Below are 13,559 nucleotides of genomic sequence, written 5' to 3' on the forward strand. Positions count from 1 at the left end.
ACGATAAGCTGCTGGGTGTTGGCCGCCTATATATTTTATGCTAAATGGATCAGTCATTAGTACAATAATTTCAGATTATGGTCTTCCTTTCATATTTATAAAATAAAATGACAGCTTTGATATCATAATTAGAGAGAGTAAAAACAAAAATATCTTAAAAGTATAGGATATATATATATATATATATATCTTGTCGGTAAATTATATATATCATTAGGTTTAATTGTATAATAGTAGTATCACATGTTTACATGAGTAACTATTAGAATGTTAATTATTGGATCAGTCGCTAATGACAATAATTACAGAAAGTGGGTCGCTTTTACATTATACAAAACGAATATCTTAAACGGAAAAAAGAAATAATTGGTACGTCAAATCATTAGATTATTTGTAATAAAATATAATAGTAGTATCACATGTTTCGCGAGTTATAACTTGTGTTATATTATGCATATAAGTTTATATAAGAGCACAAGGTTTACCATTTGCTTCATCATCTAATCATCTTCTTCCCACAAGCATAGAAAGGTTTCTCCCCTCTCTCACTCTCTCTCGTATTTATTTTTTTAATTTTTTATTATATAGGAGAGAAAAAGATGTTATGCTATTGAGGGAGTTTGAACTCTCCATCTTTGTTAGCTAGGGTTACATATACAATTTTAAAACTTATTATTTGTTCAGCTCAAATCTCACATCATCTAAATTCTGAATCTATTGTTGCCCTAATTGTTGTTAACTCAAAAGTCAACTATTGAATTCTTTCTCATAACTTGTGTATTTTGCTTTTGCAGAAGATCATCAAAGGGGCAAAGGGCAAAGGGCAAAATGCTGAACAAAAATAGTCATTTTGTTTTTACATTTTTGGCAATATTTTTGGTCTTGCCCCTTAGTTTTTTCTCCAGTGTAAATGCCCATAAACCCTTGAGGCGACATCTTTTGAGCCATGAATCAGAGAGTTATGCAGTTATATTTGATGCTGGAAGTACAGGCAGCAGAGTTCATGTCTTTCGCTTTAATGAGAATTTGGAACTTCTTCCCATTGGCAACGATATTGAGTTTTTTATGGCGGTAAGTAATTTTTGACTTCATCTTATGGAGTAAATGTCGCTTTTGTTAGTTTAAAATAAGTTAAAATTAATTCGCTAATAATTTAGTATATATTTTAACTCCTAAAGAGAAAGGTAGTAAAAGGTATAAAATGGTAGATTATACATCTAATTTATTTGATAAGTGTTGCACTTAGGGTAGATCCCAAGACGAGAGCACATGCTCACCATATTAATTAATGGATTGAAAGAATTTTTGTTTACTTTAATAGGTAAAATGGGCTTTTAACATTTCTCACGTTAATATATGAAGTTTTGGATGGGAGCTTGGCAACGGTAAAATTATTTTTGTGTGATTTATAGGTCACGAATTCAAACTGTAAAAGCAGTCACTTAAATTGTCTACATCACACCTCTAGCTGAGAGGTCCTTCTTCAGACCCTGCGTGAACACGTGATACCATTTCCGAGCTGCTCTTTTTTAATATATTTAAATATATGAAGTTTCAACTCACAAATTCCGATACTTTAATTTTGTCTACTAATTCCCCTCTCCCATACTTTGTTAGTTAAAATAATGTAAAATACGTGTAATCTCTTTATTTTATTTGATGTTGAACAGTGTTCTTATCTTGACTTGGGTAATTTTTTAATTGAGTTAGATTCGAGATCCTATTTGTTTTGGGTAAAAAATATAGTATATAAAAGGTAGGTTAAAAGGTAGGTTTGGAAAAGGTTGAACAATTTCATCAAGAGTTTGCATATTCTATTCTTACTTACTTCTTCTTCTTTTTCTTAATTAATTCCTACTTTTTTACCATTAAATCTTATGATATGAATCTCACCTTTTTTCGCAGACAAATCCAGGTCTAAGTTCATATGCAGATGATCCTAAGGCTGCAGCCAACTCTCTAGAGCCACTTCTAGAGGGAGCTGAAGGTGCTGTTCCTAAAGAGCTGCAATCCGAAACTTCCCTCGAACTTGGGGTTAGTATTAATTACCATCGAACTTGGGGTTAGTATTAATTACCATTTAATTAGAATATGTTAATGTGAGTTTAACTTCTATAAACTGACGACGTAGACGAAAGAGACTGAAGAAAATGAGTAGGCGTACGTACTTTGTACATATTCATAGGTACTTTTGGGATTAATGGTCGTCGTCACTGTCTGATATTGCAAAGTAATCATGTCACTTATAATAACTCGTTATCACTTATGGTTGTACTTACTAATCTGAAAAATAAGTCAAGCAACTTACTACAACAAGTTAAATAACGTTGATAACGTAAAGCTCTTTACACTTACGGTGTATATATAAGTTTTAAATCCTATTAACATGATATTCCATTCAATTAATCATAAAATAAAAGTACATGGTCCAATCTGAAACTCTAATGGCCCTTCACTTATCTTTTTCTTAGAATAACGCAAGTTGCGTAATTAATTATTATTCCGTTGTCATATAGAATTGCTTATGATAAATAAAATAATACTTTTGGTTGCTCTGTTAATTGTTTTTTTTTTGTGCGTGAATAAACATACAGGCAACAGCAGGTTTGAGGATGTTAAAAGGGGATGCCGCTGAAAAGATTTTACAAGCGGTATGTGTTTTCATCGGATCTTAATTATTTATTTAAAGAAAAATTATTTTATTTTACTTAATTAAAAAATTAATCCTCGTTTTACTAATTTATTAAATAAAACCTTTTGTCCTTTTCAATTTTAAAAGGTGAGAGACTTAGTCAAGAATGAAAGCACCTTCCATACAAAAGATCAATGGGTCAGTATTCTTGATGGAACTCAAGAGGGCTCTTATATGTGGGTAAGTTGCAGCAAAATATTTCCCTTTTTTTTAATCTTTACACAAATAGCCAAATGAATTTATTCTTTATTTTTGATCCAATATATATATATATATATATATATATATATATATATATATATATATATATATATATATATATATAGATGGTACGCTAATTATACACGGGTATAAATATATTATATATCAATTATTTATGATTTAAGCCAATTGGATGAGCGACTATTTAGATTAATTCTTTATTCAACTCTATTTGGAAGTTTTTATTTATTTTTTATTAAGTGAGTCCCTTCGGATACCTAAAGGCCTCGAAATATCCTACTTATAGCCTATTTGGCCAAGCTTCTTTTTGGCCAAAAGTGTTTTTTTTTTGTCAAAAGCACTTTTGGCCAAAAATTGAGGTGTTTGGCCAAGTTTTTGGAAGGAAAAAAGGGCTTTTGAGGAGAAGCAGAAGCAATTTTGGAGAAGCAGAAAAAAGTAGCTTTCTCTCGAAAAGCACTTTTGAGAAAAATACACTTAGAAACAGTTTTTTAAAGCTTGGCCAAACAATAATTGCTGCTCAGAAGTGCTTTTTAAACTAATTAGCCAAACACAAATTGTTTCTCACCAAAAGTACTTTTGAGAAAAGCACTTTTAAAAAAAATACTTTTCAAAATAAGCTGATTTTTGCAGCTTGACCAAACGGGCTATTAATAGCGTGGATTAGTTTACTCAATTTGCAAGTAAAAATAGTTTTTTCTCACGTGGTAGCAGCTCGAACTGTTTTAATTTGACTGTGTAGGGAGTTTAGAAAAAATAAGTACGTAGGATTCTTGAATATTAGGATATTAAATTAGAGATGTGCATAATGTACTAAAAATTTCTTGAATCTCAGTGTTAAATATGTCATGTGAAGTGTTGGAAATACAGAATTACTAAATGTAGAAAGAGGCATTCTTTCTAAAATTGTCTAAAAAGGAAAGTAAACATATAAAATGAACCGGATGAAGTAAATATATAATTGCACCTTAAAATTAAGGATTTAATTTATATACACATATATGTTTAAAAAAAATTGCATTATCTATACATTTAATTTTTTGCAACAGCCTATCCACTCCATTTTTCAAATTTATATCAGACTTGTTAGGAATAGTTACATGTTATAGTTAAGCTCCAAATTTAAACCTACAGTAATGACAGTGTTGGGTTGGGGGGGGGGGGGAGTAATCTTACATGTAATCACCTATTATCAAGTTGAATGTCTTATTTAGTTGATTTTGATTTATTGGTGTTTATTAATATACAGGTGGCAATAAATTATCTATTGGGAAATTTGGGTAAAAACTATAAAAGTACCACAGCAACAATTGACCTTGGAGGTGGATCAGTCCAAATGGCATATGCCATCTCAAAAGAACAATTTGCAAATGCTCCTCAAAATGAGGATGGAGAACCCTATGTTCAAGAAAAACATCTTATGTCAAAAGATTACGACCTCTATGTTCACAGGTTTGCATTCCTTTTATTTTATAAACAAAATAAAAAAAAAATTCTCTATGATATACTGAGATACAAACATTATGTATATATCGCAGCGTAAAATACTCTACACTATCATGTCACCTAAAAACAAGTTGGTAGCTTAAAGTCTAACGAGTATATATCGTATGCAGTTATTTGAACTATGGACAACTAGCTGGTCGTGCTGAGATTTTCAAGGCTTCAAGAAACCATAGTAATCCTTGCGCTTTGGAAGGATATGATGGTATATATATCTCTAATTTCTTATGAATTTTCGCCTATCATTTTTTACAATAATATCGTTGCAGCCATTCTCAATAATACAAGAAATATCGTACTAATATGCAAAAGAGTTTAAGTTACATGCACCACCAATATATCTTTATAGGCTACTTATAAGTAATTAGTCAAATGCGCTAATACATGAGTTTATCATTTATTTTCAAGGGTACTACTCATACGGAGGAGTGGACTACAAAGTAAAAGCTCCACCAAGTGGTACTAGCTTGAAGAAATGCAGAGCATTAACTAGGAAGGCACTTAAAATTAGAGCACCGTGCAATTACAAGAACTGCACATTCAATGGAGTTTGGAATGGTGGAGGTGGTGCTGGAACCAAGACTGTGCATGCTTCATCATTTTTCTATGATATTGGTGCTCAGGTAAAAGTTCTGTTTGACAAGTCGAATCCAAGATTTAAAGTTTATGTATTCCTATACAACGACCTCAAGTTAATACAAAATATACAATAACAATTGATTTCACAGTCAAATATTCATACATAGATATTTTGGACAATAGCTATTGAGTTCACATGAACCTGTAGATAACACTCTACATCCGCCTTGTTCAACTACTCCAAAAATTATTAGAAAGAAAAAGGAAAAAAGTCATAGGTTAGAATTACTAGCTAACTTTTATAGATAGCTTTCATCAAAGTGCTTTGTGTCTAGTTAGATAAAATCACATAAATAAATATGTTCATGGTTAATAAGTATAAACTGAGCGATACGGATAATGAAGATTCATATAGTCAACTCCAACTTAGGATTGAAGCGTAGTAATTACAGTTGATGTGATGATCAATTCAGTCTAAAATTTATAAGCTCAGACTAATTGGGGTTCAATTTGTATTGTAGGTTGGCATTGTGGATAGCAAATTTCCATCAGCAATAGCAAAGCCAATTCAGTACCTAAATGCAGCTAAAGTTGCTTGCAAGACAAAAGCAGCAGATGTAAAATCAGTATTTCCAAACACTCAAGAAAGAAATATCCCATACTTATGCATTGACTTGGTATATGAGTATACTTTGCTTGTCGATGGATTCCGTAAGTTATTTTTAATGTTCTTTTATACTGTCGGTGTATATAAGTTAAATGCAGCATCAGATGAAACAGAAATTAATTTGGTGCTTGGACTTTTTTCCCCTATCTTACTTACCTTTTTTTTTAATGCATATTTGGACAGGATTAAATCCATACAAAGATATTACAGTGATGCATGATGTGAAATACAAAAATTATCTTGTTGGAGCAGCTTGGCCTTTGGGATGTGCCATTGATTTAGTTTCTTCATCTTCAAAGAAGACTAGAATATCATCACATTAGTTTTCTGCTAGTCAATTGTAACAATAATTATCTTGCACAATAATAGTATGTCATGCCCTTTGCTTTGTTTTTTTGTCTTGTACTCTCAGTTACCTTATATTAATGAGCATTACCTGACGGTTTTGATCTTCTTATTTAAAATATCATTTCCAATTTGAATCGTAATATCACGAGATCAAATTCCTAGCGGTTTTATGTTATATTCAAATTAAATATTCCCATGTTGATTACGTGTGGAAAAAAAGTATGCACAATTTGTGACCTTAGCTCTTCGATATCATTACCATAGTACTCCAACAGGCTGGATAAAAGATGAGATTAAACATTTGCTGGGTGTGTATATTATATTTGGCAAGAAAAAAATTGTAGAATCTTTCAGAACAAGAAGAGAACTGTGGATGTCATAATTAGACTCCTGGTGCAGGACATTTTTTGTAAGGAAGTAGAAAATACAAACTTGAGAATAGGCTAAGAGCTTTGAACTGGTATCCTTAGTATTAAGAGCTTTGAATTGGGGCTTTGTCCAATCTTTCAGATAGCCAATTTAGTTTTGGGGATTTTTACTTATCTATACCATATATCAAACATTATTAACAAAAATGTTCATAATTTGTTATTTACCCATGTAGTCCACACTTTTACTACAAATTATATACCAATCCAAAAATAGGTAGATTTTGCCATTAAAAAAGCCCTAAAATGAAGGCACCAAATCTGATGTGATTCTGTCAAGGAGTTTATTCCAATTTTGAAATGAAGGAGATCTCTCTTCCTGAAGGCACCAGTTGCGTAATTCTCTCCTTCCTCAACAGAAAGAGATTTCACAAAAAACGCAATCAAATTGTACAATTACTGAAGAGAGACTATATCTGTTCTTCGTCTCAAATTGTACAAAATTGCTCTTCGTCGATATCAGTATTCAAATTGTAGAAACTATATCTCTTCTTCGTCTTTTTTCCTATCAACTACACGAAATCATGTCAAAAATCCCAATAATGCTGAAATCGAATGGTAATTGGGATAACTATGGCAGATTTAGAGATTTTGAAGTTGATGCCATTGTGGTAGATGATAATGCAAACTACGGAATTCTCAGTTCTACAATTGCAGAACAATTATCGATTGATACATCGGATAAAATTATAGAAATCAAATACATTGTGAACGAGAATTGTCCTCCAATGGAGATTAGGAATGATATGGGGGTTCGTGCTTACATGGAAACCAAAAAGGAGAATAAAAACTTAGGTTCGTATCCTTTATGTATAAGCGTAAGAGATTTCAATATGGAATTGGCAATCAACAATGAAAGCACCAGTGCAGGTATGTTTGATTCGACATTGCAGAGAGTTATGGTGTTACTATGTTATCTACAATATTACTACAATTACCTACAATTAAACTACAAAGCTCACATAGTACTGAAAAGGATAAAGCAATGTTGCTTTCAAAATTATCTACATAGAAACTACATTTATGAATTTATTGTTTGCAGGTTCGTCTGGATCCCTAAACTTACTTGAATTTCCATCCTCACCAGCTATAGAGGAATATCAAAGTGAAATAATAACTGAATCTACGCAAACATATATTGAAGAAGGACAAGTTTATCAGGACAAGCAAACAGTAGCTGCTGCAATGAAGAATTATTCAGTGATGCACAAGTTCCAGTTCAGAGTAAAAAGATCCAGTCATAGAAGGTATGTAGTTATTTGTGGATAATATATCAGCAAAATCAGTGTATGATTGAAGATAGGTGGGTTTTATAAATTGTAGTTAAATTGTAGTCAATTTGTAGTTAATTGTAGTTTTTTCATAAATTTGTGTAAATATTGTATTTCTTTTGTAGCTACTGGCTTATATGTGTTGCTGAAAGCTGTAAATGGCATTTCAAGGCAACGTCAATTAATGATTCGGCAATGTTCAAGATAAGAAGTTTCAGCCGTCAACACACATGCTGCCTAATGGACGAAACATTCATACAGCGCAAACGTACTACTGCAGCAGTACTTGGTAGCATGGTCGTTCCAAAGTATTGTGATCCTAAGACTGTTTACACACCAAAGGACATACAAACTGACATGTTATCCGAACATGGACTGAACCTAAGCTACATGCAAGCATGGAGAGCAAAGGAAAAAGCTTTACAGTTTTTGAGAGGGAATCCGTGTGACTCCTACAACAAATTACCCAAATATTTTTATATTCTTGAGAAGAATTATCCTGGTTCTGTTGTTAAATTGAAGAAGGCAGCAGATGATTGCTTCTTATACGCATTTGTTGCTCTTTGTACATCAATAAATGGTTGGCAACATTGTAGGCCGGTAGTAGTGGTTGATGGGACATTCTTAAAGTCAGCCTACAGGGGGATTATGCTGACAGCAAGCACCATGGATGCAGCAGGTAAATAATGGAATAATTTTGTACTTATTTTGTAGACAGTCTTTAAAATGCAGTTAAATTGTAGTTATGTTGTAGTTATTTTGTAGTTATATAAAAGAATGTAGTTAACATGTCTATATTTCTCAATATATATTGTAGTTGTTATTTAATCATATTTTATGTCTTAAAAATGTAGGTACTATTTTTCCCTTGGCATATGCTGTGGTTGATTCTGAAAACGACGCGTCTTGGAAGTGGTTCTTTGAGCAATTCAAGGAGGCATATGGTGAAAGACCTTCAATGTGTGTTGTTTCAGATAGGCATGAGAGTATACTGAAGGCAACATCAGTTGTCTATCCGGGATTGGCACACTACTCTTGCATGTGGCATATATGGACAAATATAAGGTCAAAATTCAAGAAGGGACATCTACAATTACATGAATTGTACTTTGCTACAGCACGGTCATACACTATGGATGAATTTAATGAAAGGATGTTGAAGATTGAAGAGGTAGACCTGCGTGTAAAGTCTTACCTATATGATATTGGCTATCATAGATGGTCAAGAGTACATGCAACGGTAAATAGAACTTTTACTATGACGTCAAACATTGCCGAGTCGTTGAATGCTGTAACAAAAGATGCAAGAGAGCTTCCAATATTTGATCTATTTGAGTATATGAGGACTCTTCTTGAACGTTGGACAAAAGAAAAGTTATCGAAGGCAAAGGGTACTTTCACATACCTTGGTCACAAATACAACAAAGAATTGGAAGACAACAGTACATTATCTCAGAAACTAAGGGTAAGATATTTTTTTTGGTGCAGTAGAATCAAAAAAGTACTAGCTGCAGTTTTTCCAGATTGTAGTTAAACTGTAGTCAAATTGTCGGTAATAATAGTTTGTAGATGAGCTGTAATATATTTGTTGCTGATTTGTAGGTAAATTGTTGATAATCCATTTTAATGATTGATGTATTATTATTTCTGTTTGGTCTTCAATTGTAGGTGAGGGCTTCAACAGATCATATACATACTGTGTTAGATGGTGTGAAGCGGTACATTGTGTGTCTAGAAAACAAGAAATGTAGCTGTGGACAATTCCAACTTGATGAACTTCCATGTGCGCATGCTTTGGCAGCATTAAGGCATAGGAATGAAACATACGAAAACTATTGCTCTCCGTATTACACAAGGAAGAGCCTTCTGCTTACCTATGAAATGCCAGTAAATCCTCTTCCTGATGAAGGCAAATGGGAAGTGCCACAACATATTTTGGATGGGGTAGTAAAGCCACAGGCGGGAGATAAAAGGCAGTCAGGGAGACCTCACAAGGAAAGATATAAAACATTTGATGAAATAAAGTCAAAGAAATACAAGGTGTCATGTGGTAATTGTGGAGGTGAAGGGCATAACAAAAGAACTTGCAAGAATGCGCCGAAAAAGAAATGAATATCATGTAGTTAGAATAGTTATTCAAAATAAATGTTAGTGAGCTCAAATTATCGGATTTTCTTGTCTAATTGTTTAAGTTTTTGAAGATGAATAAGAAGTATAAACATCAATTTGTGTATCTGCACTATTTATGTTTTTATGTATTCTGTCAAGCATCTAAAGTTGTCTTTTTTTTATAGAATAGTTAAACTTTAATATTTACTGTATACAAAAAAACTGATATTAATAAAGAATGCATTCAACGTAAATTGTATCCAGATTGTAGTGAATATGTAGTTTAACTGTGTTAGAACTGTAGTCCTGTTATTCATATGTAGAGGAGTTGTAGTTAAAATGTAGTTTGACGTAGTTTAAATGTAGATAAATTGAATTTTTTTGATAAACCTTGTTGATAAAAAATGGCTAAATTATTTATATGATTCCTGTATTTATTTTATCTTTCTGCTGTGTAACAAATGACAGTTATATACAGATATTACTTGGCACTTGAAGGTATTTATAAAAATAACTTGAAGATTAAAGTCAAATTGTAAGACAAAGCTGTTGCTGTAAAAATGTAATCAGAGTACTCGAGTATAATGTAATCAACAAAAAGTGTTGTAGAAAACCAAAACGACATATTTCCTACATTGTTTTCCAATTCAACTACCAAATTTCACAGACCAAACTAGGAACACAATAGTCTATTTCTTCTTTCGTTGCACTCTAGTCCTCTCGTTTTTTGCCGGAGCACCCTTCCTCCTTGCTAGCCTGCCAGTAACCTCACTCTCACTGATTGACCCATCTTCTTGCTTCTTTGTTGCATAGTCCCACAGTAGAGCTCCATAGCGTCTACGGTGTTGGTCAATATCAGAAAGATCTTCCTTTGGGATTGCCAAATCTCCAAGGCTAACATACTCCGCAAATGCAGCCACAAATACACCACAATCACTGCATAAGATGAGAATTTTTCATTATATAACAAATGATTAAAATAAAAAAATTAAACATATAGAAAGGGAGATTATTTTTTTACACTGAGCCTTCCTTTTGTTGTGGAATCTCAGCAACCATTCATTGTATGTCGAGAGGGTGCGTAACTGGTTTTTCGATGTATGCCTTTGTGCTCTTGAAGTTAATGTCTTTACGTTTACCATAGAAACCAGTGCATGACAAATACAGAGGGATAATGATTGAAAACTTGTCAACCAATGTCTCTACTGTTTTATGACGGTTTGCTCTCACCATGGAATCATAAACATAAAGTTGTCTGTCCTTTATGTCAAAAACTAGCAACAACCAATGGAAGTTCTCTTCACAGGCATGAGCACATAGTCAACAAGATCCCAGGCAACATTAGCAAGAATTCTGTACCCAAGAATATATTCTCCAACATCATCCTCGGGTTTAACAACCGAATACCTTTGTTCCGGTGGAGAACTTATGAACTTGTCATAGATTCTTTCAATCTTTGTCTTGAACAAGCAATCCGTGGTTGTGAACCTAGTATTATTGTTGGGGCCATATTTGCCTCTTTTTCGCAGATAATACATAATAACATCAATGTGCTGCCAAAATAGAATAAACATATACAATAAGGTACGGTGTAACCACACTTGTCTACAAGACAGCTACAGATTAACTACAATTTGAATTTATTAAAAACTCTAACAGATTGCTGCAAATTAGCTACACTATAACTACAGAAATATAACAGTTAGTCCAAGTTCCTCACAAAATGTAATTTAATTGTAGTTTGTATGAACCATAGTGAACAAGTACTATATGTACAATTGACCCATCAGACTACAAAACAACTACACATTAACTATATTTATGCACTGTCTACATTTATTCACTATACAGAGGAACAAATGAAACATACCACCTAACTTAAGCTCCCAAAAATCAGCAAGTTCAACCTACAGTTAATATTAATAGGCACAATCACAAGCTCTACAATATTACTACAAGGTAACTACAGTTGTGGTACACGGAGATTCCAAGTCAGTCAAAAGTACCAAAATTCCAGTTTGTACATACAATCATCATCACATATGATACATAAGGTCCATAAAAAGCAAAATTTCACAGCTGAGACATAAATATAGTAACATATATATGTTGTCTACAATATTACTACAATTACACATCATAGCTGAAAAATAAACTACAATTACACTACACAGCTGAAGACAAAACAGATATTGTGAATGATTATGTTCTTTATACTTACTGTGTTATTGATGACTTGTCCGGGGTGAGCAAGGTCATAAAACCAGTCCTTCTTATCAATCTTTTCACAACCAAAATCCAACCAAGGCTTGATTTGGTTATCCTTCTTGGAAAAGTAATATTTCCTCCTGTAATAACAAAAAAAAGATGATCAAATACAAAAAATTTACAAAATGAATTACAATTTTAAAGTATAAAAATGGTGAACAGACAGTGTAAAATGAAGCATTCATACCTCCTAGATACTTTATCACTACGAATGTATAACCAGTTGGTGAACCTTTCTGTCAATTCAGGATCTACATTTTCACCTATGACACTTGTGAAGGGGTGCTTGAGGTAAAAAAATTTAGGTCAAACGGATGTGCTGCCTCCAGAACTATACAAAGATGTGAAAGGTGATCGTGCATGTTTTCCCGGCTGCCTTGTTCTACCGGGATGAACAGGGGTTGATTCATCTCGTATGGGCTCGCCATACATGACCAACTGTGATAAGTTTTCTAGCAGCTCAAAGTCATCCAATGTCAAACCTTTGTTTTCAATGCCTTCAGGAACAACTTTTTTATCCATGCCTTCAGGAACAACTTCAGTCACAGTCACACCGTGAATTGGCGACTGTGAAACTTCACCTTCTGTAGATAAGTGTAGATCTATGTAGATATGAACAGTATTATGGAGTTATAGAGAATATAGAGAATATATTACCTGCTTGTTGTGGCTCAGCCACTTCATCAATTACTGGTTCTTCCTCAATATTTCCTTGTAGATGTTCTGGTGAAACATCAGCTTGAATGAATAATTGGGAATGAGAATTGTAGATATATGTAGGAATATGTAGTTAAGGTGTAAATTATTAAAATTTTGCATAAAAACCTTATTGTAATGAAGGAATGGTTCTGTACCTGCTTTATATGCCTCAGCTGCTTCTTGGAAGTCAGGATATAAGTCAACATGTGGTTGAAAATGTTCTGGAGAAATTGTAGCTGCAACACATAGTAAAAAAATGATTAGTATAATTTAATAATGCTGTCTTGAAATTTGTAGATATGTATGCAGGAATTTTGTAGATACCTGTATTGCTTGTGCTTCCATGCAGTTGATCACCAGCATTGAACTGGAATTGCTGGTTGTTATCTCCTTGATGTTGGTAATTATTTTTTGTTGAACTACCAACAAACTACAATTTTGGGGAATATTTGAGACTACTTTATTCATATGTCTTAATTAGTCTTAGTACAAAATTATATGTAAATTCTTACCTTTGACTCGTCCAAATCAAACCTCTTGTTTATCACATTCATAACACCCTTCAAAGATTGATCTATGAACTCTCGAAGGCTTGAGAGTTCCTCAAAAACATCCTTCCTATAGGCATCTAACTTTACATCAACCTAAAAATTAAATATATAATTAGTTGGTAATCTTATTCTAACTGCTACAGTTACACTACAATTCAACAAACTATAATTGTTATAGATTTATACCACAAATTAACTACAATGTATAACATACTATAATTGTTA

General features: G+C 32.9%; 2 protein-coding genes across 2 annotated transcripts; both read left to right on the forward strand.

Moving 5' to 3' along the window:
• Positions 1-466: 466 nt before the first annotated feature.
• LOC104240806 (apyrase-like) lies at positions 467-6,114 on the forward strand. The gene is made up of 10 exons (XM_009795691.2): positions 467-531; positions 795-1,071; positions 1,906-2,034; positions 2,595-2,651; positions 2,780-2,872; positions 4,161-4,363; positions 4,528-4,619; positions 4,823-5,037; positions 5,515-5,704; positions 5,844-6,114. The coding sequence occupies exons 2-10, from the start codon at positions 829-831 to the stop codon at positions 5,981-5,983; spliced, it is 1,362 nt and encodes a 453-aa protein (XP_009793993.1). The 5' UTR covers positions 467-531; positions 795-828; the 3' UTR covers positions 5,984-6,114.
• Positions 6,115-9,046: 2,932 nt separating this feature from the next.
• Positions 9,047-9,819, forward strand: LOC138878993 (uncharacterized). The gene is made up of 2 exons (XM_070158566.1): positions 9,047-9,172; positions 9,376-9,819. Exons 1-2 carry the CDS (start codon positions 9,047-9,049, stop codon positions 9,817-9,819), a joined length of 570 nt encoding a protein of 189 aa, XP_070014667.1.
• The last annotated feature ends 3,740 nt before the right edge of the window (positions 9,820-13,559 follow it).

Source organism: Nicotiana sylvestris, chromosome 10 (genome assembly GCF_000393655.2).
Source record: "Nicotiana sylvestris chromosome 10, ASM39365v2, whole genome shotgun sequence".
Classification (NCBI taxonomy): domain Eukaryota; kingdom Viridiplantae; phylum Streptophyta; class Magnoliopsida; order Solanales; family Solanaceae; genus Nicotiana; species Nicotiana sylvestris.